At 42.2% G+C, this 21,402-nt stretch overlaps 1 protein-coding gene across 2 annotated transcripts in view; it reads right to left on the bottom strand.

The window, feature by feature from the left end:
• Positions 1 to 21,402, bottom strand: part of LOC115459553 (coiled-coil domain-containing protein 93-like) — a 227,635-nt gene that overhangs the window by 187,386 nt on the left and 18,847 nt on the right. Inside the window, exons 4-7 of one of the 2 annotated variants that reach the window (XM_030189365.1) lie at positions 20,624 to 20,735; positions 16,757 to 16,855; positions 11,731 to 11,787; positions 2,573 to 2,673 (exon numbers count right to left, since the gene is read on the bottom strand). In XM_030189365.1, the coding sequence (XP_030045225.1) occupies positions 2,573 to 2,673; positions 11,731 to 11,787; positions 16,757 to 16,855; positions 20,624 to 20,735 (369 nt within the window). The remainder of the gene's footprint in view (positions 1 to 2,572; positions 2,674 to 11,730; positions 11,788 to 16,756; positions 16,856 to 20,623; positions 20,736 to 21,402) is intronic. The other variant, XM_030189366.1, reaches the window with a different exon arrangement.

Here is a 21,402-nt window from a genome sequence, read left to right as displayed (position 1 = left end):
CAGACTTTCTGCTTCTAATATACCTGAAAAAAGTTATTACTATGCATTTTTGCCTCTGAGGCAAGTTTCTCTTCATATTCTCTTTTGGCCTTCTTTATCAATGCTTTACATCTAACTTGCCAGTGCTTATTTTGTTTTTTTGTTTTCTTTATGCAGATCTTTTTTTCCATATTCTGAAAGATGTACTTTTGGCACTATTAGCCTCTTCCACTTCTCTGTTTAACTATGCTGGCTGTAGTTTGCTCTTCTTTCCACCTTTATTTATACGTAGAATACTTCTGGTCTGGGCTTCTAAATTGGTATTTTTAAACAACGTCCATGTCTGATTTAAAGTCCTAACCTTTGCCGCTGAGCCTTTTGGCGCTTTTTTTTTTTTTTTTTTAACTATTTTCCTCATCTTATCATAGTTACCCTTTCAAAAATTACATGCTGCTACTGCAGATTTCCTTAGTGAATGCACTCCAGTTATTACATTGTAAACTGAGGATTCCTGTGACTATCAGCTCTGCTGTACACATCCCAAGCTTTTCTTCCCACAAACAGTGATTACTGGGTAAGGAATGTAACAAAGTAAGATTACCCAGCTCTGTGCTTTTCAATCCAATGTATAATACAGAGGGCAAATAAGTAATATGACATCTGTAATTCATAAATGCAACAAAGTACAGTAAAACTGAATATAGCAACCCTAGAAATAATCTACTACCCTATAGCCACATAAGAGTAGACATGAATTGCTTGTTTACTCTTTTCAAAAATACTAGGACTAGGGGGCTCGCAATGAAGCTACAAAGTGGTAAATTTAAAACTAATTAGAGAAAATATTTCTTCACTCGATGTATAATTAGACTCTGGAAATCATTGCTTGAGAATATAATAAAAGCAGTTAGCTTAGTGGGGTTTAAAAAAGGTTTGGATACCTTCCTAAAAGAAAAGTCCATAAACCATTATTACGATGGACTTGGGGAAAATTCACTGCTTATTTCTAGGATAAGCAGCATAACATTTATTGCACTGTTTTGGGATCTTGCCAGGTACTTGCAACCTGGATTAGCCATTGTTGGAAACAGGATGCTAGGCTTCATGAACCTTCGGCAACGCTAAAAAAAAAAAAAAAAAAGAGTAAATCAAATTTCTTTTACATATTTCCTCCTCTGTTCTCCGTGCTCACAACCACAAGAAGGAAATTTTAAGAGGCATTTTTGCAGGTGAAAGTATTTAAGCTTTTCTGTGTATAAAACCTGTCTGCCCACTATCTCTCAGATTCTGTACAGGTCACCCAAATTTGGACACGATCCTCACTTAAACTAATTAGTCAATTAGGTGCACTTAATTGCCAGTAATTAGGAATTCTGTGCGGACCTGCCCTATTCTACAACATGCGCACCTGAATTTCATAGCATGCAATTCCAAAGAGTGTGTGGTCATGTGAGGGGTACGAGCAGCAGGGATGTCCCCAGAATTTAGGCACAATATTATAGGATACCTGCATTTGAACACCTGCCATCAGTTGGGTGCGAGCATTTACACCAGCTTTCGGCAGGCAGAAATACTTGTGCCCAAAGTTTAGCACGAAATACGCTCTAAACTAGCATTCTATAAAGAACGCTCAGCGCAGAGCACCCTTTACAGAATACTTAACACAAATCATCCCAGCACCTAAGGCACCATTTATCAATCTAGTCCTATGTACCTAAAACTATGCACAAACAGGCTTTAGGTGCGCAAGCTTCACAACACCGAGCAGAAATGTTTTCATGGATAGGATTAGGACAAGCTGGTAAATAGGTGAACGCTGTGTAGTATGTGCGCACCTAACAACCACTCTAAAATATCAAATATATAAACGGGAAGTGACCGTACTCACTTGCAAATGCGCAGTAGAGACTTCCCTCTCTGCCCCGCCCCCGCGTCAATACGTGATGACGGGGGCGGGACAGAGAGGGAAGTCTCTACTGGCATGCTGCAGACGTCGGAACCGCTCCCCCTCCCCCGGAGTCGCCGCCGCCGCCCCTCCATCTGGCCCCAGCACTGTGAACTTACATCACCACGCAGCAGCAGGCACATCAGCAAAGCTGCCATCGGGCTTCCTTCTCTGCCTTTGTCCCGCCCTCGCCGACGTTACGTCACACGAGGGCGGGACACAGGCATAGAAGGAAGCCCGACCTGACGGCAGCTTTGCTGATGTGCCTGTTGCTGCGTGGTGATGTAAGTTTACAGTGCTGCTGGGGTCGGGTGGAGGGGCGGCGGCGACTCCGGGGGAGGCAGGGCGGCGCCGACCTCGGGGAGGGGGGCTCGGAACCCCCCCATTCCAAAAGTAGCCCGTTTTAAAGGGCTCAACAGCTAGTATCCACATACATTTTCTGGAGTAATTTTCGAAGCCTTATTACATAGATGTATTCCTTTTGAAAATCTGCTAGTACTCCTACAAAAGAAAGCATGCAGACACTATCTATGCATGCACAAGTGACACAATTATCCTCTTAACAAGTAACTAGCTGGCCAGCAGTAAACAGGATATGGGAATTTCAACACTAAAAAGACAAGTCAACTTCGAGGACATGCATTTTACCAGCCATACTCCAGAAGCGTAGAATGAACCCTCGACTCCTCATCTGTCAGCTCTTCAGCACCATCCTGTCTTTTGTATTTTCTTCGAGGTTTGTAAACCTCCTGTAGGATAAAGAAAGAGTAAATCAACTAGAAATTCCCATTTTCTCTTTAAAAATAAGCTTTTGTTCTTTAGACAGCCATCATATTTCCATTCGCGTTCTTGGCAAATTACACAACCTATGGTGCTTAAACTATTTTTTAAAGCATTTTATATTGTATTTTTAGCCTATAATAGAGATGAGCGCTTAAGTTTTGTGCTCAATATCCATACAGGCCCCCTGACAAAGGCTAGCGTGCTGAAACATGGCCCGTGTTGGGTTTTGCCTGTATCCATTATTGGTGAATAAAGATTTTGAAATACTTTAACTCCATCCCCTTGAAACTTGTGGTCTTTGCGACTTCCATCTCTTTTGTTTGCTGCTCCCCTGTGGAAGATTTTGGATTCTTTTTCTGCTCGTTTGATATTGCATGTTTTGACATCCAACTGATAAGAAAAAGAGGTACTAGTGGTGTCATTAGTGATAGCTTTTCAAACTTGTGAAGCAGTACCAGTTTACTATGCCTTTTCCCTCACTCTGATCTTACCACCATACATGTAGGTCATGTTTTTACAGCTAAAAAGCCTATAAAATTATGGTGTAAACCAATGGTATAACCACAGGGTGCCACCCAGCTGCAGCACACATTGTTGGCATTGCTGCTGGAATCCCCAAGCCCCACCAGCTGAAGAAGTCCTCTCTGTGAAGCCCCTCGGGCTGTCTGGGCAGCGGAGAAGTCGTGGAACGTTTCCAGCTACTAACACAGCTACCCTCCCTGTGGATGCTCAGCTCATGTACATGAACTTATAAAGTACAGGGGGTGCCAGCATTGGTGACTGGAAGCGCACTGTTGAATTCCTGCTGCACATACAACCCAGGGGCTCCACAGAAGATCGCTGCCAGGGCTTGGGAATCTCCACCATACAAGGTACTTCTAATGTGGGAGGGGGTGGACAGGACATCATGGGTGCTGCTCCCAGACCACCCTTAGCACCTCCCACCCCTCAAGTCCACCCTTAAAGTATTACTTTTCTTCACTTTAAGCAGAACTGACAGCTTCATGGACTGGATCCGTCAGTTTAATCTTTCAGTCACTGGCAGCTGAAAGTAACACGAGGCCCCCTGCACACAGCTCAGTCAACAGGATAAGAACCACAAATAACACAATATCTATAATACTAGTAAAAAAAGGCCCGTTTCTGACACAAATGAAACGGGCGCTAGCAAGGTTTTCCTCGGAGTGTGTATGTTTGAGAGAGTGTGTGTGAGAGTGACTGTGTGTGAGAGAGAGAGAGTGAATGTGCGAGTGTGTGTGACAGAGAGAGAGTGAGACTGGGTGCGAGTGTGTCTGTGAGAGAGAGAGTGTGTGTGTGAGAATGAGAGTGTGTGCCAGGGCCCCACCCTCCCTCTTGCCCTCTGAGTTCCAGGGTCGTCCCCTCTCCCTCCGAGTTCCAGGGTTGTTGTCCCCCTCCCTCCCTGCGAGTTCCAGAGTCGTCGTCCCCTCCCTCCCTCCCTGCCTCCGAGTTCCAGGGTCGTCCCCTCCCTGCCTCCCTCCGAGTTTCAGGGTCCCCTCCCTCCCCTGCATTATGCTGTCTCCCCTGCATTCATCCATATGCAGGCAACGTCCTCTGTGCCCTGCCTCCTCAATCCATCCATGTGCAGTATCTCTCCCCTGCCCCCTCCACCTCCCTCCGAGTTCCAGGCCCCCCTCCCTCACCCTCCGAGTTCCAGTGTCCCCCTCCCTCCCTCCCTCCCATTTCCAGGGTCCCCCCTCCCTCTGTCCCTCCCTCCCAGTTCCAGGGTCCCATGGAACTGGGAGGGAGGGGGGACGGAGAACGTTGGAGGAGTGACGTCAGCAGGTGGTTACAATCCCAGTGACACACATTGGAACATTGGAGGAGAACGTTGGAGGAGTGATGTCAGCAGGTGGTTACGATCCCAGTGAGACACAATGGAATGTTGGAGGAGCAAATTATTAGATACCTTTTCACCACTATGCTGAAGATTTGAGCAAACCAAAACAATAGCAACACACTCAGCAATGGCACACAGCAATAAACAGTAAACAGTAAACATCTACTTTAGTTAAAATACAGAAACGTTAATCAAAGAAAACAAACATCAGCTCACCACAAGTCTTAAAAATGGATTTTACTAGGTGTTTATTTGCATTACATAACAGAAGCTTTAACTGAGGGGTAGGAAACAACAATCCTTGAGTGCCAAAAGCCTATCAGATTTCAAGAAGTTCTTACTTTAAATACTGTATATGAAATGAGTGCATGCACCACTTTTACTGTATGCAAATGCATCTCATTCATATTCATTGTGAAACTGACTGGCTTGCAGTATTTGAGGACCAGAGCTATCCACCCCTCATCTAGTTATTCTGTTACAGCTAAACTGAAGTATCAGAGCCTAATATGATTCCAACATGGGTAAACTGCATCTCCCCGGCAGTTTATTCTCCACAGAATGTTAAATTAATATGGCATTACATGTATACATAATGGGCAATACTCAATAAATAGCACACAAAGTTAAAATCTGTGCAAAGCGACAATTCTATAAAGGGTCACTTCGTGCTGATTCCCACGCCCATCTTTGGGCACAAGGACTTACGCATACTAAAGGTTGGTGTAAATCCTAGTGTCCAACTGATGGTAGTTGGACACAGAAATCCAAGAGGGGCATAATCGAAAGGGGCGCCCAAGTTTTCCTGAGGACGTCCTCACAGTACATCCCAGCGAAGGGGCGGGGAAACCTGTATTATCGAAACAAGATGGGCGTACATCTTTCGTTTCGATAATACGGTCGGGGACGCCCAAATCGCGAAATTTAGGTCGACCTTAGAGATGGTCGTCCCCGATTTTCGGCGATAATGGAAACCGAGGACGCCCATCTCAGAAACGACCAAATGCAAGCCCTTTGGTCATGGGAGGAGCCAGCATTCGTAGTGCACTGGTCCCCCTCACATGCCAGGATACCAACCGGGCACCCTAGGGGGCACTGCAGTGGACTTCACAAATTGCTCCCAGGTGTACAGCTCCCTTACCTTGGGTGCTGAGCCCCCCAAAACCCACTACCCACAACTGTACACCACTACCATAGCCCTTATGGGTGAAAGGGGGCAACTACATGTGTGTACAGTGGATTTGTGGTGGGTTTTGAAGGGCTCACATTTACTACCACAGGTGTAACAGGTAGGGGGGGGGATGGGCCTGGGTCCGCCTGCCTGAAGTGCACTGCACCCACTAAAACTGCTCCAGGGACCTGCATATTGCTATCATGGAGCTGGGTATGATATTTGAGGCTGGCATAGAGGCGGGAAAAAATATTAAAAAAAATTTTTTTTGAGGGTGGGAGGGGGTTAGTGACCACTGGGGGAGAAGGGGAGGTGATCCCCGATTCTCTCCGGTGGTCATCTGATCATTTAGGGCACATTTTTGTGGCTTGCTTGTAAGAAAAAAAGGACCAGGTAAAGTCGTCCAAGTGTTCGTCAGGGACGACCTTCTTTTTTCCATTATAGGTCGAGGATACCCGTGTGTTAGGCACGCCTAAGTCCTGCCTTCGCTACGCCTCTGACACGCCCCCGTGAACTTTGGTCATCCCCACGATGGAAAGCAGTTGAGGCTGCTCAAAATCGGCTTTCGATTATGCCGATTTGGGTGACCCTGTGAGAAGGACGCCAATCTTCCAATTTGGGTCGAAAGATGGGCGGCCCTTCTCTTTCGAAAATAAGCCTGCAAGTATTCTATAACATTGCCCCTAATTTCATGGTCACACTCCCTTTTGAATAGCACGCAATGGAATTTAGTCGCAAAGTAATATAGAATAGAGCAAGGGCAAACCCAAATATAAGTACCAATTAACTCCAATATTAGGTGGCACTTAGTTTCCACACGCATCTAGGATCCACGCCCAAATCATGGCAACCCATATAGAATCCAGGGGAAGTTACACACACTATCTTGTGGTCTTTTCCCCTCTCCATGCTTCTCAACTATGTGATTGGTGATTCCTATAGATAGGCATCAATGTACTCAGAGACAGTTCATTTTTTGCCCTTTAATTAAACACGAGGCATTGACGGCAAAAGCTGCATTTATAAACAAAATTGTTTTTAGGATTTTTTTTTTTTAACAAGATTTATTTTTTCATCATTTAGATTTTTGGTCAATTAGACTGCTTAATATAAAAGCCGCAGACTTTTTGATCAGAAGTCTGTATTTCACAAATGAGGCCTAATTTATTGATCAGGTTATTACAGCATCAAGAAAACTGAAAACTGTTAAAGCATGCCTAATACTTCTTTGTAAAACAAATAAAACTGTAATTAAACAGCTAATTCAGCAACTGGAAAATAAAGACAATTACTAGGTTTTCTATTGTCTGAGCTAATGTATTCTCAAGAGTAATTGCTCTTCAATTAATTGCTGTCTCTTGGAAAAAATAAAGAAAATTGATTTTATTTCACATTAAAATGAAACATTTGAGCAAAGAAAATCAATGTGAACTAAATGTAACATTTGAGCAAAAAATAATAATCAATGTGAACCAATTTTTTTAGCCAATCTATAAAAGAAATGTAAACAAATCTATTATGACTGCAAATCTGATTGAAGCCTTATAATTGCCAAGGGAGGTAATCATTTCTTAGGATTCAGAAACAAAGCACCACATCCAGGTCAACCTGAAGAGGCCAATCCAGCCCCAATTTTGCCCCATGGCATGCACAGAGTTGTAATTCTAATTACCTGAAGAAACGAAGGAAGGTGACAGAGATAAAGTTCATGGCGTAAGCAATCTTGGTATGGTATGTGAGTTTGGGGGAGTGGAATAATTAAGTATACTGGATGCTGAACAGGGAGAGTGAAGGGGGCGGTAATTAATTGAAATAGTTGCATTAGGAAAGGTACAAAACGTAAGACGTTGGGAAAGATGACTTTTGAAATATGGAGAAGTTAAAACTATTGAATGTTAGGTATTGGCTGTAAATAAGGATATGGTATGTGAGGTAATGAAGGTTTATGGATATGTATATTGTATATGTACATCTCTTTAGGTCTAGAAACCTAAGAAAACAAGGGTTACCCTAATGGGTCAGTCAAAGCGGCCATCTAGCCTAGTATCCTGTTTATAACAGTGGCCAGTCCAGGTCACAAGTACCTGGTAGAATCCCAAAAAAGTAGCAAGATTCCATTCTACTTAATCCCAAAGATAATAAGTGGCTTTTCCCCAGGTCTACCTTAATAATCATTTATGGACTTTTCCTCCAGGAATTTACCCAACCCTTTTTTAAGTCCAGCTACATTAACTGCTTTTCCCACTTACTCCCACCATGAGTTCTAGACCTCAACTATAAATTGAGCACAAAAAAATATTTTATATTTGTTTTAAATGTGCTACTATCAGGCTCAATTTCGAAAGAGAAGGACGACCATCTTTCGACACAAATCGGAAGATGGGCGTCCTTCTCACAGGGTCGCCCAAATCGGCATAATCGGAAGCCGATTTTGGACGTCCCCAACTGCTTTCCGTCACGGGGACGACCAAAGTTCACGGGGGCGTCGGAGGAATAGCAAAGGCGGGACTTGGGCATGCCTAACACATGGGCGTCCTCGACCCATAATGGGAAAAAAAAGGGTGTCCCTGACGAACACTTGGACGACTTTACCTGGTCCTTTTTTCCTTACGACCAAGTCAAAAAATGTGCCCTAAATGACCAGATGACCACCAGAGAGAATCGGGGATGACCTCCCCTTACTCCCCTAGTGGTCACTAACCCCCTCCCACCCTAAAAAAAAAACACCTTTAAAAATATTTTGTGCCAGCCTCAAATGTCATACTCAGGTCTACCACAGCAATATGCAGGTCCCTGGAGCAGTTTTAGTGGGTGCAGTGCACTTCAGACAGGCGGACCCAGGCCCATTCCCCCCCCCCCCCCCCCCCACCTGTTACACTTGTGGTGGTAAATGTGAGCCCTTCAAAATCCACCTCAAACCCACTGTACCCACATCTAGATGCCCGCCTTCACCCATAAGGGCTATGGTAGTGGTGTACAGTTGTGGGTAGTGGGTTTTGGGGGGCTCAGCACATAAGGTAAGAGAGCTATGTACCTGGGAGCAATTTGTGAAGTCCACTGCAGTGCCCCCTAGGGTGCCCAGTTGGTATCCTGGCATGTCAGGGGGACCAGTACACAACAAATGCTGGCTCCATTTGGTCGTTTCTGAGCTGGGCGTCCTTGTTTAAGAATACGCCACTTATGAGAGGATTCTTTTGGATCCACTGTTTGTGTGTTGTCATAAACCAGGTCCTACAGAAGATAGAATATTTATCTAACGACTACATTGAAAGCTATACGCCAGAATACATGATACATATTTGGAAGCGGGGATGGTTTTCAGCAATGGAAATAGAAAGCTGGAAAGGTCGGAAGGATAGACGAGATTAAAGCGGGTAGCATTAGGGATATCAGATTGTATTCAAAAAGGAAAATGTGTTTTCAAGTTGCTATAATTTGTGTCTGTGTTATGAAGCTGTCAATAGAAGTTAAAAAAAAAAGACATACAAGGAGCAATGGCATTACCCTGCTACAGCATACCCATATTTGAAGGCAGTCAACTACAGCAGGAAAATGGAGCGAGCCCATACAGCCTTGAGAAGGTAGGAAATAAAGAGATGAGCTAGCAAAAGGGAGAAAGGAGAAAATGGGGAAGAGGGCATGAGAAAAGGGAGAGTCTGGGGAAAGGCAGTACAATGAGAGAGGAGCTGGTCTCGTAGTAATACAAGAAATGTTCTCCGATACATACACAAGCGTACACACAAACACACATGCTCCCAGTACTTTATGCTTTCATATTTTTTAACTGAAATAGTTACAATATGAAACAAAGCAGTTTAAAACTGATGAGTCATGCTAAAAATCAACACCGACAATTCTGGCCTCATTTCGCTAATGGTATCCGAGTGGTTGGCACTTTTCTTTCCAAAAAGCAACTCTACCTTATAAGAAAGCACACTTACTCAGAGCAAAAAACAAAAACAAAACATCACTACCAACACAAAACACTGCATCAATATCAAAAGCAAGTCTTAAATTTCCTTACAGTGCTGGTAATGAGTGGCATTGTCTATGCCGCACTTACAATGAACTCCTTGCTCTGACTGGGTGACCGAGCTTTGCAGCCCGCAAAGGGGAAGTTGAATATTTGTCAGAGCAAGACAAGCGTTTCCCCTTGAACCTTTGCTTTCATATGGTCAGGGTCCTTTTCCCAGAGGTCTGGATTATAAAATTTTGTTGTACCTGTTCACATATCTGTTCTAGAAGTGAACATCAGGCTTTCAGGCTGAACTTGTGGCTTATCACGTAAGGCAACAGGCATTTAATTAAAGAGCGCACTGAGCAACGGAAGACAGACAGGACCTCTAATTCAAAATAAATTTGAGCCAAGTGTAACCATTAACTCACTCTTTAGCCTAATACCAGAGTGATTCCATATGTGAGGTAACAGCATGAAGGGAAGGAGAGAAAGAGGAAGGAAGTTACAGTTCAAACTACTGTTTCTTTAATAGTTTGAAGTCTTAAAATTATTCATGAAGAAAATCCCACAATGCAGTGGGCTCAGAGTATACTACAAAAGGAAGAACTTAGGAAACCAGGTTTGAACTGTATCTTGGTCACCTCCGACCTTCAGCAGATCTGAACCAGCGTTGCCAGATGGGCGGTTTTCTGCAACCCGCTGCGGGAAACTTTTGCCCGCGGCGGGTTGCGGTTTTTTGGGCTGGTTTTGGGTTTTTTGTGCGGGTTTTGGGGCGGTTTTTTCGGCTGGCGGGGGTGGGGCTAATGGCGACAGAGGCGGGGTTTGTGATGTTTTGGGCGGGGTTTGCTGACATTTTGGGCGGGGCGATGACAGTGGGGGCGGGGCTGATGGAAGGGGCAGGGTTGATGACGGCGGGGGTGGGGTGTGTGCGGTTTTTGGGCTGTTTTGTGTTGGAATTTTTTTTTTTATATGGCAACCCTGATCTGAACACAGAAAGGATGAGCACAGAAATGGATCGAAATGAAAGTTCCTAGCTCCTCACTTCTGAGCTCCCTGTATCTATTCCCATGGCTGAAATTTATACTCCTACACCCAATTTTTCCAAGTTTAGAGTTCAGATAGATACCAAGCTCTAAAATAGACTATTAATCCTACAGCACATGTTTTGACACTAAGTGCAATAAATAAATACAAGATATGAAGGCAAATCCTGAAAGAATCATCCAAAGACAAAAAAGCACATCTTAACTATGCAACAACTGAGCATAACAGATATAAGGTGGTAATTATCCGTGCACTGCCTCACGTCTCGGTTTCAGCTCCGTGAAGCTTCATTAACTAGTGCTGCAAGGACTAGTAAGAAAGACTCGATTCTTATACAAATGATATCAAGCTCAAAGATTGGAAACTCCAGATGGGCACAGATGTGCAAGGCAGGATGGCAGATAAAGATCAACTGGCCCATCAAGGCTATCCAGTTGTCTTCCTAACTTCACCCTATGCTTGGAACAACCTTCCTGAGCCCTTACGCCAAGCCCCCCTCCCTGCCCATCTTCAAGTCTTTGCTTAAAGCCCACCTCTTCAATACTGCGTTCGGCACCTAACTCTTACCGTTCAGTAAATCCAGACTGCCCCAATGTAACTGCCCCTTTCGGACTGACTGTTCACTTGTCTTTTAGATTGTAAGCTCATTGAGCAGGGACTGTCCCTCTATGTTAAATTGTACAGCGCTGCGTAACCCTAGTAGCGCTTTAGAAATGTTAAGTAGTAGTAGTAGTAGTGTTTTCTAATGCTCTTGGTAGATGTGCATACGGGTTCCTAATACACAAATCAACATCGGCTCCCAATCTCACTAACACAAATTGTGCTTAATGTTAGTGTCATAACACAGCTACTCAGGCTGGGCACCCAATGCACACACTCTGCAAGCCACAAGTATTTTCCCTCGTCGGCTCGCTAAACACCATATAGAATATGATGACAGTTTTAGTGGATATGAGTTAACTAAAGACTTCATCATAAAACAGCATACTCACAAAAATATCAGTGACGGTTTTAATGGCCTTTTCTCGTCTTTGTACGAAATCGTCATCCTTTAAGGAAATGAAGAATAAATAAAATCAAGGAATGAAAGATTAAACATCAACCGAGTTAATGAGCTTAACAGCAGATAGGTCATTCTGTTTCCAATTAAACAGTGTTTGCTTAGTCAGAGAGGAAAAATGTTCCTAGTTTTCCATATTATCACACATATCACCGTGCTTTCATTACTGAGAGAAAACAGAATATGATGGCAAGTAAATACCAAAAGGTTTGACCCCGTCTTTATAATAATTCTCACTTCCCTACTTTTGCATTCAACTGATTTTTTTTCCCTGAATTTCATTTCCACCTCTGCCCTCCCTGCCTGAGAGGAATAATCTGTACTACACCTACTACAGTTCATTTTCAGGAGAACTATCTAGAAATTAGCACCAATATGTACACATCTTTTAAGATTCCAGAATCTGTAAGGACTGAATGCAAATTTAACTAGCTAAACTTTTCATAGGTGCTCCAGATTAAGAGGTATTGTACTCCTGGTTGCAGGGCACATTAGATAAGGGGAAAGGAAAAGCGGATGGGATTTCAGATATTGCCTGTGATTACAGTCAAGGCAGTTCACATATTATATATAGGTACTTATTTTGTACCTTGAGCAATGGAGGATTAAGTGACTTGACCAGAGCCACAAGGAGCTGCAGTGGGAATCTAACTTGGTTTCCCTGGTTCTCAGGACACTGCGCTAACCATTAGGTACTAGTTGTGACATCTTATTAAACAAAGTGTCTTCTACATTTCCGCAGCAACTTCCACAGCCTCGTAAATCCTGTCTTCAGATGATCTTGCAGCATCTGCTTAGGACCAAAATGGCAACAAGTATTTTAATCAATAAAATGGAAAATGCCCACAAGTGCAAAAGTGAAAATCACTGAATAGTGACTGTCACCTGTGACAGTCCACATCTCTCTCTGCATTACAATCATCTCCATTTTTCATCTCTCATTATCACACCTTACTTAATTGCTTTAAGAGACTTATGAAGGTTACCTTAAATTCCTTCCTAGTTAACTGCAACATTAGCACCTGAAAAAATATATAAGGTCCTTAAAGTTAAGGCTACAAAAACATAAAGGTGAAAAAAAGATAGGAATTGTAAGGCAGCTTAATCAGCCCAATTTTATTTTTCAGACTTAGATCTCACATTACTACCTTTTTAAAAGGTCATACACCATGGATGACCTCTGGCTTTCCCTTCATCTCTTGCCGACCGAATTCTGTTGCTGTTTTAATTAATTCTTTCCAACCCAACAGAAATTGGAAAGAATTATACAGGAAGGAGTCAAGAAGCATCTGTCTACCTACCCGCCCACCTGAGAGAAACATAACTTTCTGAAAATTAAATGGAATGGACTGAAATTTGGCAAGGGGGGAGGGGTGAAATAAGACAGTGTGCATACAAGTTCTCCAGCGATAAACATTGATTATCGGATACGTGCGGTGTGGTTCCCTGAAGAAGACAACGAAACGGGACCGTTGGAATCAACACGCAAGCTGGAGTTTATCACAAATAGACAAGTTAAGTTATGAGGTCTAGTTGAGTGTTTGACTCAGAACCTTTTGAACATACGATACATATGTAATAATTTAGTAGCACAAAATGAACATAAAATAAAACAAATTAGAAGAAAAAAAGAAAAAAAATTTATCAATTCAGGGGTTTTTTTAGTCGATGACGACTTTTTTTGCGTGCCATCCCGAGAACGAAACAGGAGGCAGCAATATTTGAGACTTTTCCCCTGTTTAAACGCAGACACTGCAAAACTGCTCTGATTTTTTTTTCAGTACACCAACATTTTACAAACAGCATTTTTGATCTGTGTGAGGTTTTGCAAATGAATAAATGAACATAAAGGATGGGCCAAGCCATGTATATTGCTAGTGCATTTTTGCTAGGTGATCTGAAGACAGAGGGACCAAAAAATAGAGAAGCAGATCTGTGTTTCTGCTACAGGCAAACAAGTTAAAATTGAGAAGACTCAAAAAAAAAAATATCCTTTATTGTTGAGTCTAGACATCACTCACTGAGGTGCTGACCTTGTCTGTTATATAGTTGTGTAAGTAGCTTGAAAATGTAAGAGACTTGAACTCATAAAATACCAGATTTATACTGCTTCCTAGCACAGCCAGAGAGAACTTCCCCCTCTCTGCTCGCTACAGAAGCTGGGCAGCACTAACTGATTCTGAAGGAGATGGGTAAAAAGTTGAACGATTGCTCTACTATAGATGACAGATGGGGAGCATTCTTTGAGAATTCGGCCAGACTCCCTGCACGAGGCAGCTTTACAGACTTCGGTAAGACTGGCCAAAATAAACGCTGGATTCTATTTGGATGGCCCTCTGTAGTATGTTCTTTTGTATCCGTTTCTTTGAATAATGCGACACAAGTGCAAGGTTTGAAGAAGCAAGCTGAAACTCTCTCTCAAGACTATGCACCTGGAATCGGTAATGACTCAAATTCCACAAAATCAATTTCAAGTCGCAGGAGATAGATTGCTGATACAACGTAAAGTAGAGAACTGTACTAGAAGCCTGAATTTAAGAATAATTTTCCAGTGCAAATACTTCTATTTGTCAGTTAGTCAGAAGACTTTTAAATCTCATTAACAGTCCTTGCTAGAAGTGTCATCTGATAGTTTGGATATATCATGTTAGTGGAACAGACAGAAGACATTAAAACGAGATCTATACTTTTGGAATCCTTTGTATTTCTACAAGATAAGGAGACCTTGTTCAGACAAATTTTCAAGCCTCTCAGTTTTGTTTTCTGAGTGATCAAATTTAGATTTTCCCATGTGTCTCTCGGAAGACACAGGAAAGAAGGAAAAGCTTTTGGAAATGCAACGTTAAGTGTTATCGCTGGGAGCTCGCTTCCAACTGTGTTTCCCCTGTAAATGTACATAAGTACATAACGGTTGCCATACTGGGAGAGACCGAAGGTCCATTAAGCCCAGTATTCTGTTTCCAACAGTGGCCAATCCAGATCACTACTACCTGTCAAGATTCCAAAACAGTACAAAACATTTTATACTGCTGATCCTAAAAATAAGCAGTGGATTTTCCCCACCCATTTTAATAATGGCCTGTGGCCTTTTTTTTTAGGAAGCGATCCAAACCTTTTTTAAACCCCGCTAATCTAACTGCTTTTACCACATTCTCTGCCAACAAATTCCAGAGTTTAATTACATGATCAGTGAAGAAATATTTTCTCCGATGTTTTAAATTTTCTAGTATTTTTGGAAAGAGTAAACAGAAGCTTCACACCAACCTGTTCCACTCCTCTCATTATTTTATAGATCTCTAACATATCTCCCCTCAGCCATCTTTTCTCCAAACTGAAGAGCCCTAGCCGCTTCAGCCTTTCCTCGTAGGGAAGTCATTCCATCCCCTTTATCATTTTCATCGCCCTTCTCTGTACCTTTTCTAATTCCACTTTATCTCTTTTCAGATGTGGTGGACTAGAATTGCACAAAGTACTCAAGGTGCGGTCACACCATGGAGAGATACAAAGGCATTATAACATCCTCATTTTTATTTTCTATTCCTTTCCTAATAATACCCAACATTCTATTTGCTTTCTCTGCCTCTTCATGAGTAATATTGTCGGATGCTGGAAAGAGAGGGAAGTTGCAATAAATGATGCTGGGAGGACTGTGGGGAAGCAGCAGGAGATTAGAAATATAATCAGGAGCATTGGGTAGGAGACCTTTATAGACCATGGAGAGAATTTTCACGTGGATATTGGCTGAAATGGGTACCCAATATTCTTGCTGAAGTAGTGGTCTAACGTGTATTATCTTCTTTAAAGAAAAAAAGTATATCATTTCTTTGAACTTTTGCAGCTGCGGCATTTCTTAAATATGCAGGACTCCTTGGGACCTATCCAAATTTGATTTGTAAGATAAAGTTTAATTTAAGGAAACCCCTTTACTTTCCTTTTCTCGTTACCTGTGTTTCCACTTCCCATGGATTTCTTTTTCCTTATCTTGGTTCCTCTCAGCTGTGGACCTTTAGTCCAGGAATGGTAACTTTTACTTAATGCACATTATTCACCTTGAATATATTCCTACTATTTACTGGATGTTTTGCCTGACAAGACTTTAAGTCTTTCTATCATTATCAAATTCTATTTTAAAAAAAGTGAAGTGCAAAAATAAACAATGCGATTTTCAGACAAATCATAGTAACATAGAGGCATATTTTCAAAGCACTTAGCCTTCCAAAGTTCCATAGGTTTCTATGGAACTTTGGAAGGCTAAGTGCTTTGAAAATATGCCTCATAGTAACATAGTAGATGACGGCAGAAAAAGACCTGCACGGTCCATCCAGTCTGCCCAAGATAAACTCATGTGTATACCTTACCTTGATTTGTACCTGTCTTTCTCAGGGCACAGACCGTATAAGTCTGCCCAGCAGTTTTTCCTGCCTCCCAACCACCTGTTCCGCCTTCCATCACCGGCTCTGGCACAGACCGTATAAAAGTCTGCCCTCCCCTATCCTCGCCTCCCAACCACCAACCCCTCTTCCCCCCACCTGCTCTGCCACCCAATTGTAGCTAAGCTTCTGAGGATCCAAATCATCTTTAATAATTACAGAATTTGAACTCTCTCAGTTGACTGCACAGATAGTTACCAACTGTGTCCCTGCAGATCTCCAGCTCTGACAAAATAATTCAAAAACTTTCCTCGGATTCAATTAATACCCAATAACAATTAAGGCAGCCAATAAAGCAGCAAGAGTTTTCAGAGATGAAACTTCATAGCTAGAAATCTTTTCTGGGCACCCTGAGCTAATTACACTATTGCCTGTGGGCAAAACAGACATTTATTTACCATTCAATTGACATTATCAAAATGCTGAGGATATTAGCAACCATAGAAAAATGGAATGCGAATGTTCCACTTTGAATATGGAGTTCAGGACTGTGGTGGGAGATGGAGGACGAATGCTCCTTTCTCTTACCTCAGGCAGGCTGTGAGTTTTCTGAAACTGGGACACAGAATAGCTGCGGATATAGTCTCCTATCTCTTCTCGTGTTTCAATGGCACGTTTTACAAGCCACTACAAAGAAAATGAGAAGAAATTAGAACAAAACACAATTCTTTTCGCAGATCTTCATAGAAATAACCACACTATGAAAAACTAACTCCAAGTCACACGGGCCACGGTGGCTCTGTCCCTATTTCTCTCAGGCTAGCTGATCTTCAGGTGGAGACTTGGACTGAGTTTAAATTGTGTTATGTTAATATTTAAAATTCTGCACAGTAAAGCACCATGATGCATGCCAAAATTGGTTCCTTCTACCCCTAAAATCTATTGATTGATTGTCCTAAAGGTATTGGATCCAGAAGGTTGTTTACATTATCCTTTTCTCATCAAGATGCCAAGATCTGGAATACTCTACCTTCAGAGATCAGACAGCACATTTAGGAAGGTGGTCTAAACCTGTCTCTTTCACAAATACCTGCAATCTAAGTTATAGTTGTTTTACAATGTTACATCCCAGGCAAACCGGACTTCTATAACCTGTAATTTACATAGAACTTTGCGGTAGATGAGGAATATGGGTACTGTGATGTGATGTAATGTCTTCCAGGAACAAGCCACCAGAAAGGTGCTGCTATAGTAGGTTATCTATGCAGACCTCCCTGCTGACATCTTCAGCAGAATGGAGTGGCCTAGTGGTTAGGGTGGTGGACTCTGGTCCTGGGGAACTGAGTTCGATTCCCACTTCAGGCACAGGCAGCTCCTTGTGACTCTGGGCAAGTCACTTAACCCTCCATTGCCCCAGGTGCAAATAAATACCTGTATATAATATGTAAGCCACATTGAGCCTGCCATGAGTGGGAAAGCACGGGATACAAATGTAACAAAAATAAAAAAAATCAGATTTAGCTTTTAGTGCAGAAGAGATGACTTTTCCCCTTTTGACTTTTCTATGACTTGATTCAGTACCATTCAAAAAAGAAATAAGCCTTGCCCAGCAATCCCACAGAAAAACTTATGATCAGTGCCTCGGACCATTGAATGGTACTGCTGGGCGATTCAGGGGTGCAAGGGAGCTTTGTTTCACCCCCTAGCTCGATTCTGCTCTTACTCTCAGCGTAATGAAGACATTTTGGAGGGAATACAACCTTTGAAAGGTCAATTTGCCTCTCCTGGCTGTCTGGAGAGAAAAGGGTTCAACAGGGTAGAACAGAAGGTGGAGTAAACAAATTAGAATTATTTTTAATAATACAAATTGCTAAAAATCCCCAAATGCTTACAATTCTGTTTGCGTGGCTCAAGTTTCCCAGTGGCTCGATGGTGACAGCAATGTGTGTGTAAGTATGTAACACCAGCTAATGTTCCAGCGTTTCAGAAGCGCCACCAATACACTCTTAATAAGATTTGCGTGTTTTCATATAATGGCCCACACACCAGATGTATTTTGTCAAGTCAGGAAAAATGATGGAGAAGGTTGCAATACAGTACAACAGTGGTGTGCTTATGTACAAACTCATTCCTTCTCTCAGTACATAAGGCCTCAACTTTCCCCATCTTCAATTCCTGCCTGAAAATGCATCATTGATCTTAAAGTTCCTGTCCCTCTCCCCCTTCCCCCCCAGGCGATCTACCATTATAACGAAGGCTGCTCTGAAGTAGACTGTGAAAACTGTAAGGCTGTTTATAGCTATCCCGCTTACTGTTTTAGATCATGTGCCAGTTTGTATTTCTTATCTTTTCATTATTTTTTTTAAATTTCTTTAGGGCTGCATTGGAGGGTTAAGTGACTTGCCCAGAGTCACAAGCAGCTGCAGTGGGAACAGAAACAAACAACATGCATTTAAACGCAATTAAAATTGTAATCAAAATGCATCCCTATTTTATACTATTCCCACAGCTGCTGCATTGGTTATGTCTCTTGTCTCTCTCATTCCTTCCCAGACTGAAAGCTTTTTAACATGAACTAGGAAACTCCCTTAGCTATAGCTACAACTTGCTTTCACTGCCCCCCCCCCCCAAAAAAAAACCGGTATTGCATAAATTGAGGGCAGGTGCAAGACGCAGACAGCACATCCCTTCTTTTCTGCCCCTGCCTTAGCCTTCACTGTCCCTCTCCTGCTTCTTCCTTCATGACCTCCAGCCTACTTGTCACACATATTCTTACTACTACTACTACTTAGCATTTCTATAGCGCTGCCAGGGTTACGCAGCACTGTACAAGTTTAAACATGGGGAAGGACAGTCCCTGCTCAAGAGAGCTTACAATCTAAAAGGTAAAAACTATGTAGTCAGTGTAGGTATCAGGAATGGGAAGGTGGTTAGGCACCAAAAGCAAGGGAGAAGAGATGGGCCTTGAGTAAGGACTTGAAAATGGGCAGGGAGGGCGCATGGCGTATGGGCTCAGGAAGTCTGTTCCAGGCATAAGGTGATGCGAGGCAGAAGGGGCGGAGTCTGGAGTTAGCGGTGGTGGAGAAGGGTACAGAAAGAAGTGATTTGTCCTGAGAGCGGAGGTTACGGGTGGGAACATATGGGGAGAGGAGGGTAACAACCTGCAATTTAAAATAGCTTGATCAAGTGGGTGAACTGAACCAGATGATGCTTGGAAACAATTTCTACTTACGTTAGTTACCCTTATCTAACTCGTATTACTCTTACCTGTCTATGGAGTATGTTTACTAAGGTGCGTTAGTGTTTCTAACGCGTCCTTAATTTTAAGGCACGTTAAACGCTAATGCACCTATACATTTCTATGGGTGCATTAGCGTTTTAACACGCATAAACCATTTACGCGCGTTAAAAACCGCTAACGCACCCATAGCGCACCTTAGTAAACATAGGTTTATATGAGGCATATTTTCAAAGAACTTAGCCTTTCTAAAGTTCCATAGGTTTCGTTGGAACTTTGGAAGGCTAAGTGCTTTGAAAATATGCCTCTATGTCTTTTAAATTTAAAAGTTTTACATTTTGGTTACCCAATATATCTCTCTCAACTTTTGTTTCATTACAATCTTCCTAGGACACTTCATTCCTCACAAGGCCTTTCTGTGCTTCTGTTCACCTTTCCCCTATTCAAAATAAAATATTTAGTGTGCAAGGTCCTATTCTATGGAACTCTATTCCACTGGATTTACACCTAACACAATCCATATCAGACTTTAAGGTTATGCTTAAAACCTGTTTTGACAAGCGTTTGGGTCTGGCTGGGATATGGGTACCTGACGTAGTGCAGTACTGACTTTCTAGATTTATTCCTTTATTTTCTGGTGTCTTATCTGTTCTTTCCTATCTTATCGTAGTTCTGTTTTCTTTCCTTTCTTTTTAGTTTACAATTGTAAACCGCTTTGATAATATACTGCTTATAAGTCTTAAAAAAACCTTACACTTGAAACTTATTGCACCTCTGCTTACACCCTATGCAGTCTATTAAGATGTTTTAATGTGCATTGTGTTGACTGTCAGGAGCACACTATGCCATAATGTGCATTGTTACTTCAATGTGTTTACAGCTGTAATTGTTTATTGTCTACGTTCAGCTTATTCTTACTATACACCTGAATTTCTTTAAAAAGTAAATAAATCTTACTAAATAAATTAGTGAATTAGAACAAGGCATTCCCACTCTTGTCCTCACAGACAGCTCTACCCAGAGTGGTAGAAAGGTTTTAGGTGGTCATTGGTCTGTCTCCTGAAGAAAGACAGTGGCAAAAACTGGCTTTACTAGCTACTACTGGCTAAGGGATTTCTGCTATGCTGCAGACAGAAAGTGACAAAACAAAAATGGCAACGGACATTACACAAGGAAACAGGGTCAGAAGGGCTATGATGATTTGTCCTTAATTATACCTGAACAACAGGAAATATGTGAATAAAATCCAGTCCCTGAATCTGATGTGGCTCCAGGCGATGAGGACACTTCATTCTTGGTAGGACCGAGACAATTTTCTCAGTTAAGGCACTGGAAAATGAATGTTTTAAGAGTTAAATTTGGGTACAACTCAATTTAAGAAAAAAACAATCCAAAATAATCCAGTATCTTCAATTTCCAACCAATTGCAATCTTAAGGCACCCTCTAGTGGTCACTGTTGAATATTACAAGTTGATGAAAACATGCAGTGCAATTTTTACAATTCTGCTCTGTTCTTACTATTGATAACATAGTACAACAAAATACAACAGAAAATTATTTCAAATTCCTAATAGATGTAAATATTACAGATGACTCCAGCAGGGTATAAAATATCCTACCACCAGCTCCCAAATAACTACTAGAATGTGAAAGTTGGCAAGTGGATCACTGGTGTAGCACCAGTGAGCAAAGGGACAGGATGTACTGCTGTTCCACTGGACTACTGGTCAACTGAATGCATAGGCAGGTGCAACTGTACTTGACAGAAGCCTTTCCTTCCCTATCCTGGCCTACTGGCACCTTTAGGGAGGAGTAGCACTAGGGACAGGGAAGGAGAGGGTAAGTGGTGGCCTAGTGGTTAGAGTGGTGGACTTTGGTCCTGGGGAACCGGGTTCAATTCCCACTGCAGGCACAGGCAGCTCCTTGTGACTCTGGGCAAGTCACTTAACCTTCCATTGCCCCGGTACAAAATAAGTATCTGTATATATGCAAACC

This window comes from Microcaecilia unicolor, unplaced genomic scaffold (genome assembly GCF_901765095.1).
Source record: "Microcaecilia unicolor unplaced genomic scaffold, aMicUni1.1, whole genome shotgun sequence".
Taxonomy (NCBI): Eukaryota; Metazoa; Chordata; class Amphibia; order Gymnophiona; family Siphonopidae; genus Microcaecilia; species Microcaecilia unicolor.
The sequence above is the reverse complement of the archived record's forward strand: the minus strand, read 5'-3'. Positions and strand labels throughout refer to the sequence as shown.